The sequence below is a fragment of the Penicillium rubens genome (genome assembly GCF_028828025.1).
Source record: "Penicillium rubens strain IBT 27055 chromosome Unknown utg000003l_segment0_segment0, whole genome shotgun sequence".
Taxonomy (NCBI): Eukaryota; Fungi; Ascomycota; class Eurotiomycetes; order Eurotiales; family Aspergillaceae; genus Penicillium; species Penicillium rubens.
The window spans coordinates 4,396,070-4,413,312 of NW_026890601.1; the positions used below are offsets into that span (position 1 = coordinate 4,396,070).

Sequence of the window (17,243 nt, forward strand, 5' to 3'; positions counted from 1 at the left end):
CTATGGCATTATAGCTTTGGGATAAAACAAATAACCTTGGAAGTTTCAGTGTAGTATTAAGTATTGCATCTGTGCAGCTGTGCAATTCAAAGCTCTCCAGGAGCTACGAGGCCAACAATGACCAGCCAAGATAAGAAACTTGGAAGTTGGAATAGCTTCAGGTCACACGCCAGGGCGATAACGCCTAGGCTTATCGGTGGGTCAATGCTCTGGGCAGCCCCGGGGCCCTAAATCTGGCTTATATAAGCATTTTGATTATGTCATGATATTTACACCTGGGCAAATTAGAAACTTGGAAGTGTTGTCGGAAATGCGTGAAACGAGGTAGATTTTAGGTTGTGTACAGGTCTAATTGAGAGATAGGCCTGAATGGGATATTGCATGGGAACTTGGGAAGAAGGGTATCAGACCAAAAACCATGACCAATAGGTACATACTCGAGCGGAAAGAGTACATTATATATATAGAGTGCGAATACCATGCTGCCTTTTAGATATCTCCAAAGTGCTTTTGGCGAATGCGCTCCATTACTAGCTCACCTAGCATAGAAAAAGAAAATTATCAATTTCGTGGATCCAAAATGAGTTCTGGGGATTAGCTTGGCAAGCTGCAGTGTATTTATTCCCAGTAAGATGGGTACCAACCAGCGGTTTCCCAGTCAATGATCCCAGCAATATCATCCACACGGGCTAGAATATTAAGACTGCTAAGGTCACCATGAGTGAATACTATAGGGCTAGTCTCTATCGTGTTCCCTAATAAGCTGCTGAACTGCCAGGTTGAGCCTTGGATCAAATCCATGTCATCTCGTAGATGTCGATGAAAATCCTGGACACTGCTAAAAGGGCCAAACCGTAGGGAAGCACCTGGTAAGCGTCAATCAAAGAGCGTTCCGCCGTTAACAGAAGCAACGCATATCCCTTCCACGGGTTCGAGCTCACGTATCTCCCCGATCATTTTCTTCAACTTGGTAAGAAGCTTCGTCTTGGACTTATCATTCGATAAACCCAGTGACTGCGAATTATATCGCCTTTGATCCTTTCTATCAGATATATGTATAACCGCCATGCGTAAACATGCGTAGCACCTTGGGGACTGGGATAGAGGCAGTCTGCGAAATGAAACGCAGAGTTGCTGCTTTGGATAATGTATGCACGGCCCATACTTGACGCAAACTCGATCTGTCAACATAAGGACACTTCCGTTAAAGGGTCGGAAAGCCTTGGGGGCCGCAATCGCCAAAAGTGTGGAATACCGGTAGAAAGCACTGCCATTGATCGGACCTGCATGTCTAGAATCAGAATGTCGACAGGACATCTTCGAACCAGAGGAGCCTACAAGTAGGTCATTCTTGAATTTGGTAGATCGAATGAGCAAAGCCACTTGGGCAATATTTCAAATCAATTGACATGGCAACGAAAACACATCAACAATCTGAACGACGAATGGCTTGGCGGTGTGGGTGCATTGGTGCCTCATATTCAAGGCTATTAATATCTAAGTTAAATTCCAGGCTTCACTATCGTAACACGTCTGTCTCCCTCTCTCTCTCTTTGTCTCCGTCTCTCCACAATCCATTCCTTCATTCTCCTTTCCCATCCTCACTTCTCTTGAACCGTGGACTGAAGCTCTGATGAAATGATTAATAATCAAGTGGATTTACGTGGGAGGATTTGGCCGAAACAGGCAGCTGATAACCAAAATGCCCCCCACATCTTCAGATGCAACGTCTCATTTGCTTAGAATTTGGCGTTCGGACTTTTCGGCTTTAACTTTATACCATCGGGATTGGGATCGCCTCTTCATAGGAAAATACCTCCAAGATCGACAGGGTTCGACTGGTCCGAAGTACTTTTTCCCAAAGGTTCTGGTGAAATGAACAACCGCATATCTCACATTTCTCATTGACCCGCAACCTTGGAAAGCATGGTTTGTTGAGGCAGTACTCCGTACTCCGTACAACACACGGAGATTCCCGGTACAATGGGCAAAATAATAAGTCCCTCTGAAAGATCGATGTTCCTGGCTTAAAGGGGCTCTCTTCTACTCCGTACTCGGGTGCCTGAACCACGGCCGGTGAGGCCCCTAGGCAAATGAAAACTGGGACTCGAATACTTCAACGCTAATTTCGTTCCTAATTTGTTTTGAAGCTTGTTGAACGCCTTGCACGTCCTTTATTAACGTTGCGACAAAACACGGACTTTTACCGATTTATGCCAACCGTCCCGGTTTGGATGGAGACCATCCCCTTTTCCAGTTTCACGTTATTGGTTGACATCCCCATCCGAACCAGAAGTCTGCTCTTGAAATATACCTCCTTTTACGCCGTAGATCGCACAGGTAATGGAAGACGGAGTATGTCAGGATAGGAAAAAGGAGGTCTCGGCCATGACAGCAATAAACTCGCACATCTCGGCCAAGTCGCATGCCGAGAACCCGATTCAAACCGGAACCGGAACACCCATGGTGACCCCAAGATCCTTTTGGTTCGGTAAACGATCAGAGCCTTTCGATCAAACTTAGTCTGATACGTGGGGGAGCCGCTCACCCAACCAGAACCAGCAGACGTCTGCCCAGACTCTGGCACGGTGGAAATTGTTGGACTGGCGTGAGGAGCTCGGGCACTGAACGTTTTCCAATTCGGGTTATCCTCATGAGATTTGAGCCAATTTCCAGTACATTTGAAACCCGCTATTTCAACATTTCAACCACTGTTAGCTCTCTCCTCTCAAACTAAACTCCAACTAAACCCACGTACGGAGGTAGCCGCTGAAAATACCCCAAAAAAGAATACGCAATTCATTAGTGATCTGCCAATTATTCTGTACCCACCCCGTCTCAACTTCTGTACGTTGACCCAATGGACATTGCCATGAATGAGTTTGATAGTCGGACTGGGCGACTTACCCTATTTACTTATCTAAATACCCTCGGGCCTGGCATTCCGGATATGCTTTCTGGAAGGTTTCCCTGTTTGTGATTGTACTTTTGGACTGCGTAATGAGGGGATGGTCAGTTCTTTTTTTGATTCGCTACACAAATTCCACCTCGACTAACCCGCCTTGTCAGCCTCACATGTCGTCTGCGCCATCTCAAATGTATGTCGAGGGTTCTACAATCTCTTCCTTCGGCGACTAACAGAAATAGGTGACAAATCCGGTTCGAAATGTCTCCGCTGTCAACGCTCTGGCCGCGAATGTGTCCCGGCTCCCGGGAAATCTGAAGAGGTCTCTTTCCGACACGGCCAGAACCCTTCCCTGCGAGGAAAGGGGCCTCCAAGATATGGCGAGAGCGATCTTGCTTTCCCGGACGACCAGGTCTGGGTCGATACGTCTTCCGACTGTACGTGGAATAGCCTTCGGAGCTATTGTCAGTATACTAATTTCACGCAGTCGACTTCAAGGATGAAACAGATCAGACGGCAGCTGAATACTATGTTGTACCTGTGACAGGACAGGCATCATCTTCAAGGTCGTCGTCTGCACGTTCGACACCACCATCTACGATGGATTCTGCTCTGGCAACTCCGAACCTCGTCATTCCTCCTTACGCCGCAGGATCCCAATTGGGCTCCAGATCGAATTCAGTGAATTCGCCACGTGCGCCTACCACGCCCACGCCCATTGGTCAGCCGAGGCTACCCAATCTCACTGAGGCCTTTCTGTTGCGGCATTTCCAAAAGTACCTAGCGCCGTGGGTAAGTCAGTCCCTTTGATCTAATTCCCCACCCTTAAACTAACAGCCCAGCTCGACGCATTCAATCCCGAACGACACTTCTCAACGGATGTCATAGAGCGCGCGACTCAATCCCCATTATTACTGTACGCATGTCTAGCAGTGTCAGCATGTCACCTATCCCGAACAACAAACTCCATCGCCTGCGAAGTCGCACACGCATACCATGAGCGGTGCATCTCAATCATGCTGCCAGTCCTCGACGAGCCCGAGTTCATGATCGGCATCGATATCCTCCTCTCATCAACAGTCATTCTACGATTTTTCGAATCAATCTCCTGTGCGTGGACAACATCTTCAACGCAAAATAATTACCCGGCTAATGCAATGCACCCAACAGCCCACAGTCCCCCAAACGACCAACAACACCATCTCCTGGCCGGTTCAGTGTACGTTAGTTCCCACGTGGACTCGGCTATCTCCGGCGGACTTGCATCAGCTTCCTTCTGGGCCTATGTGATTCAAGACATCCAATTCGCGCTCACATACCAGAAATGCCTTCGGCTCACATTCGCCCCGTTCGATGACCGCCTGCGACGATGGTGGGCCGCTAAACCGGCCCTCAGCGACGGGGACTGGACAAATCGCGCTATATGGCTATTGGCTGAGACTATCGATTTTTGTTACAATATCCCGGGTCGAAGCCATGAAGGGAGAATCGGGAGTGTGGGGGAGACTGCGCTCAAACATCGCATTCTTGAGTGGGAGCTTGGTCGACCTGATACGTTTGTGCCGTTGCATGTTTCGCCGCCGGATCCTGGGGGCGGAAAGCCTTTTCCTGTTGCTTGGTATACGAGCTTGTGGCATGGTATGCGACATACCTCCATTTGCGGGGGTGATATGCTAATTTATGTCTAGCTACTGCGATTCAACACATTTGTCTCACTAAATCGCTGATGCTCATTCGCGAACTGGAATTCTACGATCGGAGTATGTTGCATTTAGAGCAACCGGTCAAATTAAGGGTTCGTTTTCCTTTTTCGAGTTACTTGGTTGTATGCTCACCTTCACAGAATGACCTGGCTGAAACGCTTAATTTCATGTTTGGCATCGCCGTGTCTGCCGACGACGATCCTACACTGCGTATCACAGCTTGCCACGCTCTTTTTGTTTGTAGGTCTTATTTGAATTTGATTGAGATCAATACTGATATGACCCCAGGCACCTCGTGGGTTGAAGACCCTGTTGTCCAGAATTTGCTGATTGATCTTCTTCGCCGATCGGAACGGGAAGACGGCTGGCCGTGGGGATATATGCACAATCAAGTTGTGCAAGCGTGGAGGCCGATATAGTTATATACCCCTGTTTGTTTGCATATACCATGATATAGACCAATTATGATTTCCCTTGGGCGTCGATCGTGTGAGGCTCAGGAACCTCCATACATCACCTAATGACCGTTTGGGGAAGCCGACAGGCCACTTGGGAAACTTGAAATCGAGCTTGGTCCCCTTTCTGCTGGTCATGTCTTGTGTCTTTCCATGGATGCCTTTTGCTCCTCGGGCATTTTGCCGTTGGCGTCAAAAGCCGCTTGGTTACATGTGTCGACGTCCACGGTCATGTCCACAATTTACGATTGCTCCAATGTCCACACTCTGTGGACCCAGACTTAGATGGTCTCTCGGTAGGTCTGTAGCACTCCCAGACAACGGGAGCTTTGTGCGGATGGCGGATGGCGGATGGCGGATGGCGGACGACCTAGCGCAATAAAGTGGATTCCTCTCCCTCCCCTCCCTAGAACTGATTCAGGTCAAGTGACTTCACAGGGGGCTATGAACAGTGCGAGCTGGATGTTCTTCCAGCTGCATTCGATGTCTGCGGACCACTTCATCAGCAACCTATATAGCTGCGACATGGCGTGAAGGGTTACAGACATTTTGTGAATCGAGGTGCCTGAACGTGGTAGACGATAAGTAGGTGATGCGGGGGTGAAGCAACATGACGGACAGAGGCTAGGCCGACGTCACTATCCCGGGTCAAGAGGAACGGTCGACTCCACCATTCATGGCAGATATCAAAGAGGTTAGCGTCGGTGATGTGGAGGCTTTAGGGCGGCAGTTTCGCCCTTTACAAGCCCCACGGAATCTCCCGTGAAAGCAGGACCGCTCCGAGGGATATTTAAGACTTGAGGTCAGCCTAACATTGGAGGGGCAGGGACATGCTCTACGAGGTCGTTACTCCAGAACATCTTTGTATGGTTTTCTTATAGAGGAATAGCAATCCTACATTCGACTGCGCGTACTCTGGAACAGCCAATCCCTCCACCCCTGATCATTCAAGATTGATCTCACACGGGCCTCGAGCCACTCTGTATTTCCCCAAAAGCCCCACGAAGCCTGGAATCTACACCAGTCAACCAGAGCCGTCTCCCAGTGTCGCTTAAACGCTTCCCATTCGTAGAGCTCTGACTCCTCTGATTCTTCATCTTGGAGGAGACTCATACGATACCGCTCTAGCAGTACCTTCTCACCATCACACATCGACAGCTGCTCGGGCAAAACCCCATTGTCATCAACCAGCATATGCAGCGGAACCGAGCAGGTCAACAATTTGGCAAGATCACAGACTCCGAGACCGAGACCGACATACTGGAAATCAAAGAATGCCACCCTGTCGCCGGACGTCGTCGTGAAGAGATTATCCGACTTGACATCGCCGTGAATATACGACTCAATCGCTCTTCCACAAGGCGTTAAGAACAACGCAACCATCTCCGCAACGGATAGCGAGCACCCTTCCGAAACCTTACACAGGGCATCTGACCACTCCGAGTCCGTGTCCGCCGCAAGAGATGCGTACTCTTTACGCCGGGTCGCGAGATACGTATATCCCCCATTCAGCCAAAGCCCCTTGCCAACACCCTTGTCTGAACTCTCTCTTCTACTGCACTCTTCAAGTGGCGGCAGAACATATTCATCAAGACTAGCCGGCAGCAGACCCCGCGAGCGGCTGTGGAAACCAGCAAGCCAGTCCAGCGCGGCGCGCACCTGTGTACGATTAAGTGCACCCCTCTTGCCGCCAGCGACGGGGAATTCAGGACGTAGATCGACCATAATCGTAGCCATAAGACCTTTAAGTTCCGACGAGTCCGCCGCGTCAACATCGCGCGTCGACGCAACGCATTTGGCTATGCCTATGTCGGGGTCTAGTCGCGGAACGACCTCGCTATAGAAGTACTGCTCTACCTCGTAGCTCAGCATTTTTCGTAGGTGGCCTTCATCGGCAGTGCTGCCGCTTTTTCGGGGCGGTGAGATCAGCTTCAGGATGAGCGGGTATGTCGTTCCCGCGTCGCCTGGTTCTACCCCGCACAGTTCGCTGAGATGTTCGGCTGCTTTGGAGGTTTTGGCTCGCGCTGTGATGGCGCATATTTGTCCGTACCCAGCCCATAGGGTCTGGAGGTTGGTGCATGATACGAGGTCGAGTGAGTGCCATGAGAGCATTATGCTCGCGACGCGATTTGGGTCATGGGGGGTCATTTTAAGTGGAGGCAGGTCAACTTAATGACTGCGGACACTAGATGGTATATTGCGAGTATTATTGGTTTTTGGAGGTGAGATGTATAGTAAATCTGGATCGAGAAGTTGTGCGAGTGTAGCTGCGGAGCTGCGGAGAATGGAATTCTCCGAGATGATATGGATGTCAAGATGTTAAAAGTATTGTATCGGCCATTCACCTTCTCAAAAAGGAAACCCTGAGGCCCAGGTGGTGTTGATATAGGGAAAGTGCAAGGATGTCCATTTTAGGAAGGCACGGATTGGGTTATAAAAGGCTTCCCACCCCTCCTCTTCTTCCTCTCCCCAACCCCCTGAACTACCATCCGTAGCCCACGAGACAGTGTAGGGAGATGTTTAGCGTAGCAACTCGGTGCTTGACCTGCGCAAATATGTCAACATTCTCGAGGTCTAGCAGGTTCGCAACCAAATCAAACGGGGCTTTCTCGGGTGAGATTTTGCAGTTGGCTGACCATCCCGTCTCCATAGCCACTTGACAAAGACCCACGGAATGCATTGGGGGTCTTCAAGCACATCCCCTTTCACCTCGAGTTCACAACAGGAAAATAATGATAACTGATTGTATTATACCGTTAACTAAACTACCCCCAAACATCCTCCTGCCACTTATTCTTCTTCTTAATCGTCTTACTCCAACCATTCACCTCATCATCACTCCAGCCCTTAGCCTCTTTCATCGTCCGTCCAACAACCTTCTCAACTTCACGAGCCATACCAGCTCTTCCACAGACATAGATATTACCACCCTCCTCAACAACGTCAATCACATCCTTCCCGAACTCGCCAACCCGGTCCTGCACATACTGACGAGGGGTCCCCTCCAATCGCGAAAAGGCAGTGACAATACGCAACCGATCACCCAGCACAGCTTGCATTTCTTCCAATTCCTCGCGGTAGATGTAATCCTCATTGGGGTTCCGACATCCAAAGAAGAGAATCATCGGTCCAACTTCCTTACCGATCTTGAGCAATTGACAACGCTCAGATAAGAATGCCCGGAAGGGCGCGATACCCGTCCCTGCTGCGACCATGACCAAAGGCGTCTTGCCCAGAGCCGGGAGTTTGAATTTGCTTCGGCGGATATGGGCAAAGACTTTCCCGCCTTGGAGTGCGTCACCGGGGCCGTTGAGGTGGTAGGTGATTCCACTGGGATGGGACTGGGAGCGCGCTTGTTGGGAGATGGCGAGGAGGTAATTGGATGTCACACCGTGGATGAGCTCGTTGGGGTTTTCTGGGAGAGGGGTTGTTGATACGATTGCTGTGATGGATGGTTTGCGGGGCGAGACTATGCTGCTTGATGAGATGGAATAGAATCGCGGTCGGATGTGTGGTAGTGTTTCGACGACGTATGAGAGTGGGAGGTTATTCCAAGGCCGGTCAGGGCATGCTAGCTGCAACAGTCGGCCGAGGTTGATGTGTGTGCGACCGATAAAGCTGGCGTATGCATCCTTGTCTTTGCCAAGCGCGAGAAGATAGGACTTTGCTTCTGGGGTGGGTGCGAATTGTGCCAGGTCGCGAACGTTATCGCGGTTGACGGGTGCACAGATCTCGAGGTAGTAACGGAAAATGGCGATGGAGCTGGTCGGGGTTGGGATCGGGACTTTGGTTGCTGAGTCGAGTGCCGTGATACCAAGTGGGATATCGCGGCGCGAGGAGATTCCGAGGACATCAAGTAGGCGTTCGACTTCAACATCGGGATTTCCGGGCCAGATGGCAAGGTGGTCTCCGGTCTTATAGCTCAGCTCTGGTTGACTGGTCAGGTCCACGTCCATGTGAAGGCAGTGCCGGGTAGACGACGTGAAGAGCTCCCTGGAGTCTGAAATGCTCAAAGTACGGACAGCGGAGGATTGAGCCGCTGCCTTTGGGGCTTCAGCCCGGTTGTTGGGTTCACCGTGATGCAGGTCGATTGGCTCAAGAGACTCGTCTTCTTCAACCTTCAGGCTCGGGATATATCTGGCCTCGGCCTCTTGCATTCCCAACTTATCTTTGAAGACCACGAAAAGATCCTCTTTCCATGACATGAAGTCTTCCTCGGTTGCCCCCTCTGCATCATTTGCCTTTCCAACAGGCATAAGAGCCTGGGCACCGAATTTCTCCAGCCCTTCAACAATAACATCGACAACTCGGTTGTAGAACTTGTAGTTGGTATTTCCCAAACCGAAGGCAGCATATCGCAAGTTGGAGAGCGACACCTCACTGGCTTTAGAGATCCAGCTCCAAAATTCCGCTGTATTATCGCTGGGGTCTCCTTCGCCGTAGGTGGAAACAACGAAGATAGCCAACTTGGCGTTAGGGATTCCACTAATTGTGATCGGGTCATAGTCCGAGAGGTCGGCAGTCATGGCTTCCTGGCCCCAGCGGATGGAGATCTCCCTAGCAAGACGGTGGGCAAAACCCTCTGCCGTGCCGGACTGCGATCCCCAGAATACCACGATATTCTTGCCCGTCTCTTCCAGCTTTTGTGCGATGTTGCGTGTCTCCTTGTTGGCTGAACCAGCTTGTCCACCATTCTTTAACTGGGGCCGTTCGAACCAGAGATGGTGCAATGGGTCTGGCTTGTCCCAAAGTCGTCCTCTGGAAAGGAATGTGGCTCCAATTCCTCCTATCAGGGCTAGGGCGGCATAATCGGCCACTCCTGTTGGTGTGGTGTATTTTGAGAGCTCTTGCAGTAGTTCTGGTGGGACATTGAGTGGGAAGGTCGCCATGGTTGAAAAGGAAAAGCTTGTGGATATTATGGAATCACAGGTACCACAATCGATGTAGGGAACACCCCTATTTTATATACATCCAGAGTATAGGAGAGGTAGTAAGCAAGTTGAGTAGCGGGGAACCATGGCCATGAAATAAGTTTCCGTTTGAGATCCACGACTACTTTGTATTGAGTGGCAACTATAATGTCCATGAGGAACTATCGTGAAGATCTATCGAATGAATCGGGCTATATTCACCGCTGCTGCTAGGGTCCACGTGGATAGGTCAGAACAAATAAGAAATAAGAATCCACCAGATCAAGAGTCTCCGCATATCGCGGGGTATATTTATTTCCCAGTGCTAACGTTAAAACATATAAATTGCGGGGTATGAACATCATAATAAGAATGTCTCCAAGTGGTAGTGTTCCCCGTCTTTGCTTGGCGGAGTGGAGGTTGGCGGGGAATATATCCGTTTTTTCATTCTAACTCAACCCTTCCTACTACATTCTTAGCTTTCCCTTTTCATTTCAGTGCTCTAGTGCTTACCGATAGCGCTTATGCCGATGTCACTGCCTGAGCTCTCCATATCTATTTTGCTCAAGCGACAGGACTATGAGGCTCAGACGAAGCATTGGCTCATTTCCGATACCGGCATTTGTTAGCGCTATATATGCATGTTATCATAGTTTGTTCTAGCTTTTATGGTCTTTCATTGATAGAAGCCTTAATAGATGACAATTGCTCCAATTTACATAGTCAGTCACTCCACACCATACACCTATAAATATGGCCCGAAAGCAAATTGTAGCTCATTGCAGCCACTTGTCCGTAAGATACCCCGTCACAAAAGCATATACTCCTTTATGCAGGATATCGATAACCTGCTCATTGACTGGCCATGACCTTTAGGTATCTAAGTCAGTCTGATTCCGCTGGCCATTGATGTAGGATAACCACTTACCAGGGTGGTGCGCCGACCTGGGTCCAGTTTTCCAATGATTGATCTATCAGGAGGCGCACAGAAATGAACATGAAATCGGCGAACGGGCCTCTGATGCCATTTGCGCTCATTATCGCCCGGATAATACCTGCCACAGCACCTTGTCCATAATGCATGGCCATGTTCAGTCCGAACCTCTCCTCGTCAGGTCGTGTAGGGAAAGACAGTAGCCTCTCTAAAGTATGGCCTGGTACGTATGAACTGGGCCGTGAAGTAAAGAACTGTTCGATCTTCTCGCCCACGGTCATTCTAATACAATAGTCAGTATTGATGAACGGGTCTCGATTGGTACTAGATAGTCAAACGGAGACCTACGCTGCAACACCCAACAACCCGGCGCCGCATCCATACAAAACACAAGTGCCCAAGGAGAAGGGCCGGTCGGGCCGTTCATAAGCAGTGGTCCGACGTGACATACTGCAGAATTGGGCGTATCTCAAGGACCCCGGGGCACAATTCAATCTGAAGAGTATATTGGAGCAACTTTAGCTCGGACACGGAGAATTTCAGTAAATTATGCAACAGCAGTAGATAGGAGAAAGCATAGGGTTTAGAATGCTACGCCGGTTCGGTGGAGAGTTATATAATATATCTCACCCTGACATCACAATGATGCGAAATTCAATGTCGCGTTGATGTTTGTTAATACAGACTCGTCAGGTAACAGATTTTGATTTTGCCACTATACTTAATTGTAAATGGTAAGAACCTAAACCAAACAAGAGGGCTATTGCGCATTATCAACTCTTAATACTCGCTTCAGAAAGAAATATTGCCAGCTTTAACCTTTGAATGCCAAGAATGCCAAGAATGCCAAGACAGTTCTCATGTCCCGGCCCGTCGGACCTTCCCCACCTGTCATCCTTTGTTTCATCCTATGGAGGGATTTAAGACACAAACATTCCCAAATCCCCCAAATCCCCCAAATCTTTCGGACTTTCAGACTTTCAGTTTCAGCTCCCATTCAAGCCGACATTGTACTGTGACTTTTCTACCGTCACAAGATGACGACGCAAACGTACAAGACCGTTACTGCCCACGAAGTCACGGATACTATGTTGGAAGAAGCAGCGAAACTCTTCAGCGAGAATTACGGGATCTGGGGAAGGCATTCAGGTAAAGCAGGTAAGTAGAGATGATTCCTCTTGTTTTCAACTTGTAACATGTAGTAGGAGACCCGTTAAACTTAGTGCACGCCGACTACGACAGCAGTACCTTCCTAATGCCACTGATACTGTCGTGAGCTATTATGTTATGGTTACCGTCGACGGATATCTTGCTGGCAATGCGTTCGCCTGCCGTTGGAAATGCGATGGCATGACGGTCTGCTGGGTCACCCAATTGGTAGTGGACAAAGACTACCGTGATAACGGACTAGCAACTGGCCTCTTGAGGTCACTTAGGAAGACCACGGACGACATTTATGGTATCATGAGTTCTCACCCGGCTGCATGCTTGGCGGCTGCGAAATCCTTTGGGAGTAAGTCTAATCCTAACCTGTAAAACTTGGTTCTAATTTTAGGCAGCGACTATCGAAAAAATATCCCTTGATTTTATTAGGAGAAAGGCCCACAGAACCATGAAGTCCTCCCCAATTCCGTACATACAGAACACAACGCTACGGGGTACAATATTCCAGCCCGAAGACACAAGCGGAATGGTTTCGGGGGTGAACACCGGTTTCTTTGTTGATCATGAGGAGCCACAGAAAGTGTTGCAAGCGGTCCGAGGAAATTGGCAGTGGCCACTTGGAGATTTACCCGATGGTCACGAATATCTTCTTGTGATGCCGGCTAAACACCGTCGACCTACACCTAGTTCTCTACCACTAGGCGAGGCTGGCCGACCGGATTGAATTACTCTGGTATCAAATCCCTAGACCTGAGCCCCGTGTTCATCTGCGTGAGGAAATAAGAAAAGCGATCCTATTTGCCTAATGAATGACTTAGTTGATTGTTACATTCACGTACGAGTCTATATCAACTGCCATGGGCCTCGGACTTAGCTCTACCCGTTTTCAGCGGAGATAGCCTCTGTGGACCGCGCTCTGCGTTGGACGCGGAGTTAGCTAAAGCCCGAAGCGACACGGAGACAAGTCTCACCTCCCACTTATAAAAGCAGCCGCTGTCCAAAGTAAGATAATATCTTCCATTTCATCAAGAATATTGGCATTTAATTTTGAAATGTCGACCGTCGTTGTATTTGGGCCGACCGGCAACATCGGTTCCGTCGCAGCCCGCACTGCCCAGGAGCATGGAGCTAAGGTTGTCCTAGCGATGCGCGATCCGAAGAAGCCCATTCCGGGTCTGAGCTCGGAGCAAGAGCAAGCCGGGGGTTTCAAAAGGATTCAAGCCGATCTCACAGACCCCGATTCCGTCGCTGCGGCCGTCAAGGAATCCGGGGCCAAGCGCGCCTTCATCTATCTCGCCTTCGGCTCTTCAGACCACATGAAGGCCACTCTCGAAGCTTTGAAATCCGCTGGCATCGAGTTTGTCGTATTCCTGAGCAGCTACACCATCTCGGATGAGGCCAGAGACGTTGAACCGAGTGACATCATCCCTTACATCCACGCACAGGTGGAAATCAACCTTGACGAAATCTTCGGGCCTGAGAACTACGTCGCCGTGCGTCCTGGTGGCTTCGCCACAAACATGTTGCGTAACAAGAGTGAGATTGCGGCTGGGGAGGTCAAGCTTTATACCCCAAACTTCAAGCTCGATTGCGTCACACCTGTTGACATGGGTCGTGTCAGCGGAACTATCCTTGTCCAGGGACCGAAGAACGGACAACAAAAAGTCTATGTCTACGGTCCTCAGATCATCTCAATGTCAGATGCCATTCATGTTATTGCGAAGGTTCTGGGCAAGAATGTTAAGATTACTAGTATTAACGCGGAAGAGGCTTTGGAGCAGCATCTCAGCTATGGTCTGCCTAAGCCGCTGGCGGAGTATATGATTCGGAGATTCGGAGGTGATGATAATGGGAATGTCCCGCGTGCTCGTTATGAAGAGGGTGTTCAGAATGTGCAGCTATACACTGGAGGACCTTCTACTGGCTTTGAGAAGTGGGTGGCTACGAACAAGGATCTGTTCACTGCGTGATGATAATCGAGATGTGACTTGAGTAGTCCATGATTTTGCTATCTTCAAATGAAACGACCATAATTGAGAATGTACATCATGTGTTATAAACCATCCAAGGCGTTAAATCTGAGTAACCTAGGCTTCCAGCCCTGGAGGTCCACGGCCGGTGCCAGTAATTAATTGAAGATGCTGACAGCCAATGACTTCCGTGATGAGACTGTAGGTCGCGTTTAGGCATTTTGAAGCGTGGTGGTGTACTCAACGTTGGACAGTGAAGGACTAAAGGACGTAATCAATGTTCAACGTCCAATAAAGAACGCAACATCCTTCATGGCCCTAACGCATTTATAGAGACAGGTTTGCACTGAGCTTCAAGTTCCTAGAACTTGCACCGACATAAACAGGATAGTCGGACCCCACGAGCAGTCTCCAGTTTTGCCCATGTACATCCCAAGTACTAAGGTCTCGTCGTCGCAGCTTGAATTCAACTGTTCTGGTCTCTTCGGGAGGAACCGTTACCTTGTCAAAACCACGAAGCTGTCGTATGGGCTGGTCTTGCATCGGAATACCAACATAAAGCTGCGCGATCTCCGCCGCCTCGACGCTTCCAGTATTGGTCACATCGGCAGTGACTGTTGCGATAGTATCCCAGAGGTCTGAATGGCCCCCTGGAATGATTGGCCCCATGGGATAACTCGTCAGAGTAGATGAATCGACAGTATTTTCGATCTTGAGATTGGAATACTCGAATGTCGTGTACGTTAGACCGAATCCGAATTCAAATCGAGGGTCAATCCCCTCCCGGTCGAAAGCGCGGTAATCGGTGAAGACGCCTTCTTTGAAATCGTCCTGAGGGAAGTAGCGATCCCAACCGCTATGCGTCACTGGAGCGTAGACGGGCCCGTAATCAGACTCATTGCGAGGCACGCTGTAAGGAAGTTTCCCGCTCGGGCTCACATCGCCATACAGAATCTTAGTAATGGCTTCACCTGAGTCTTGGCCTGGAAGATGCGCGAAAATCACTGCTGTCACGTTCGGATGCTCGATCCATTCGTCGACCAGACGCACGCCGGCATTGTGGATTGTGACAATGGTATTGTCGCAGTCTGCGGCGATATTCTTCACCAAAGAATCGGAAAATGAATCCCGGACACTGGGACGGTCAACTCCTTCCGAAGAGGCCGCATTGAGAAAGACTAAGCAGGCGTCCGAGTTTGAATTAATGTTGCTCGTCGCGTTTTCCGTGTTGAAGTCCCAAAACAATTGCGTTCCCTCTCGCCGGGCCCGTTTCTCCAGTGCGTCGAACGGACTGCTCATGTAGACTGGGGTGACAGCACCAGAGCCGCCACCACCAATCATTGTCCCATTGATGGCAATGGGCTCAAAGGCTGGGCACTGGCCACCAATAGGGCCAAATCCGCATACTATTGATCGGTAGTTCTGCGACTGGAGACCCAAGGCCCATCCATTGTATCCACCGCTCGAAAAGCTTTTGTCAGGGAGCTTGGCGTCATACCCGTAGATAGACAACATGCGTGGCGCCTTGAGGGGCAGAGAGTTCTTGACATTCTTTACCAGCACATGGCCTTGGATTGCCCCCTCCATGAGAAGGCCGGCATCATTCGGGTCCCGAGCATCGATGGTAGGCGCACGGCGATCTTCGAAATTGGCGGTAAGACCCACTCCAACGGGGGGAGACTCTTATCGTCCTGGTGGGAAAAGTACCATGCCGCCATTATCCTAGTGGCCATATTGTTGATATGGCCCTCGGAGATGGAGCCATTGCGGACTGCCTCTGTCAAATTATCGCCCCAGAATTCGTATCCATAGGGCATGACCATGTCCAAGCCTGCCGTTGCACTTGCAATGCCGGTGTGCTGGGCAAACCAATCGCTCACCACGAAGCCTTGGAAGCCGAGCTCTGTTTTTTAGGAGACCGTTCAAAAGTTTGCTATTATGGCATGAATAACTATTGTTCAGTCTCTCGTATGCACACACTGGGTAAAAGGGCAGTCAGTAAAGGGTGAGCTTTCATATCTAAATGGGACAGAGTGAGCGAGAACGTACTAATACTGGCAGTTCCTGCATGGACTGCATCTGCGAAAGGCCACATGTAATGTTCATGCATGGTCCTATCGTCAATGTTTGATGAGGAGGCCTCAATAGTCGTATTGGTATCTGGGTCCACACGTGGGTTTCGGTGCATTTCCTGCTCGTTCCCAACAAAATGCTGACCGGACATTAGAATGATTCGGTTGAAATATACAAGGATCGTGTGTGCTGACCTTCGTGCATGAGATGACGCCGTTATCCTGCACACCTTTGACAGCTTCAGCGCCCAGGGCCCCGGTGAGATAAGGATCATTGCTGTAAGTCTCCCAATTTCGCCCCCCAAGGGCAATTCGACCCAAAGGACCAAGGACAGGTGGGCCGAGGGCCACTGTAGCACCCTTTCTTCTGAATTCACCTCCTATTGCATGTGACTGGGAATAAGCGAGGGTCTTGTTCCAGCTATTATATTGTTAGTTACTGAACAAGATAGCCCATGTCAGAGGTAGATATTATTCCCCTTACCTGGCACCCACATGGATTCCAGAAGGATATCCGTTAACAAAGTCTGCAGCTCTCACACCATTTGGGCCGTCCTGTAGGCACATTCCAGGGAATCCTAATCGCGCTATCGCCGGGATATTGCCACCGCAACCACTTGTCTCGTTAGGATAGCCACCAGTGAGACTTGTTTTTTCCTCTAAAGTCATCTGCAAAACAAGCGCTTGTGCTTTCGAGAATGCGTCATTCCAACCACCTGTCCCAGATATCTCTGGGGACGGGTAGATCGGAGGGCTTTGTCCATAAAAGTGGGTGTCCTGATGAACCACGGTGTCCTGCCCAGCAACAAAGTTGATCAAGAAGCCTGCTGTGACCAGCAGCCTTTTGAGTTGTGGCATATTGTAAGATGCGACAAGAGTGGAATGCAGTTGAGAAATATTGCTGGTATACTGCAGGGACTTCGGCTCTCTTTATAGATGCGGTCTGTTCCAGTGATGGCTCTCCACGGGTGCTTCCCTAAACTTCACAGTTTCGGAGAGTCTTCGTATTTGTGGAGACAATCATTGCTAGCATAGTCTGCTGTACGCGCGCTGCTAATCCTTCTTGAGGAGACTTTTTGAACTAGTCTGCAATGAAGCTAGTCTAAAGTGAAAAAGATCCATCGCAAGGT

The 17,243-nt window shown here is 49.7% G+C and overlaps 7 protein-coding genes across 7 annotated transcripts; 3 read left to right on the forward strand and 4 right to left on the reverse strand.

Annotated features, from left to right (window-relative positions):
• Positions 1-3,000: 3,000 nt before the first annotated feature.
• N7525_007883 (Zn(II)2Cys6 transcription factor domain-containing protein) lies at positions 3,001-5,027 on the forward strand (the record flags this gene model as incomplete). Its single annotated transcript, XM_061214240.1, has 7 exons — positions 3,001-3,011; positions 3,070-3,098; positions 3,148-3,342; positions 3,393-3,697; positions 3,748-4,543; positions 4,594-4,700; positions 4,749-5,027. The coding sequence occupies 7 exons, from the start codon at positions 3,001-3,003 to the stop codon at positions 5,025-5,027; spliced, it is 1,722 nt and encodes a 573-aa protein (XP_061068671.1).
• A 930-nt stretch (positions 5,028-5,957) lies between these two features.
• On the reverse strand, positions 5,958-7,211 carry N7525_007884 (uncharacterized protein; the record flags this gene model as incomplete). The annotated part of the gene is made up of 1 exon (XM_002568299.2): positions 5,958-7,211. One exon carries the CDS (start codon positions 7,209-7,211, stop codon positions 5,958-5,960), a length of 1,254 nt encoding a protein of 417 aa, XP_002568345.2.
• A 617-nt stretch (positions 7,212-7,828) lies between these two features.
• N7525_007885 (NADPH cytochrome P450 oxidoreductase family protein) lies at positions 7,829-9,952 on the reverse strand (the record flags this gene model as incomplete). Its single annotated transcript, XM_002568300.2, has 1 exon — positions 7,829-9,952. The coding sequence occupies one exon, from the start codon at positions 9,950-9,952 to the stop codon at positions 7,829-7,831; it is 2,124 nt and encodes a 707-aa protein (XP_002568346.2).
• Positions 9,953-10,749: 797 nt separating this feature from the next.
• Positions 10,750-11,356, reverse strand: N7525_007886 (uncharacterized protein; the record flags this gene model as incomplete). Its single annotated transcript, XM_002568301.1, has 3 exons — positions 10,750-10,843; positions 10,902-11,189; positions 11,256-11,356. The coding sequence occupies 3 exons, from the start codon at positions 11,354-11,356 to the stop codon at positions 10,750-10,752; spliced, it is 483 nt and encodes a 160-aa protein (XP_002568347.1).
• Positions 11,357-11,944: 588 nt separating this feature from the next.
• On the forward strand, positions 11,945-12,795 carry N7525_007887 (uncharacterized protein; the record flags this gene model as incomplete). Its single annotated transcript, XM_061214241.1, has 3 exons — positions 11,945-12,069; positions 12,113-12,420; positions 12,467-12,795. 3 exons carry the CDS (start codon positions 11,945-11,947, stop codon positions 12,793-12,795), a joined length of 762 nt encoding a protein of 253 aa, XP_061068672.1.
• A 328-nt stretch (positions 12,796-13,123) lies between these two features.
• On the forward strand, positions 13,124-14,041 carry N7525_007888 (uncharacterized protein; the record flags this gene model as incomplete). Its single annotated transcript, XM_002568303.2, has 1 exon — positions 13,124-14,041. The coding sequence occupies one exon, from the start codon at positions 13,124-13,126 to the stop codon at positions 14,039-14,041; it is 918 nt and encodes a 305-aa protein (XP_002568349.1).
• Positions 14,042-14,368: 327 nt separating this feature from the next.
• N7525_007889 (beta-glucosidase) lies at positions 14,369-16,971 on the reverse strand (the record flags this gene model as incomplete). The annotated part of the gene is made up of 6 exons (XM_061214242.1): positions 14,369-15,681; positions 15,723-15,944; positions 15,994-16,020; positions 16,091-16,253; positions 16,309-16,534; positions 16,598-16,971. 6 exons carry the CDS (start codon positions 16,969-16,971, stop codon positions 14,369-14,371), a joined length of 2,325 nt encoding a protein of 774 aa, XP_061068673.1.
• Between the last annotated feature and the right edge of the window lie 272 nt (positions 16,972-17,243).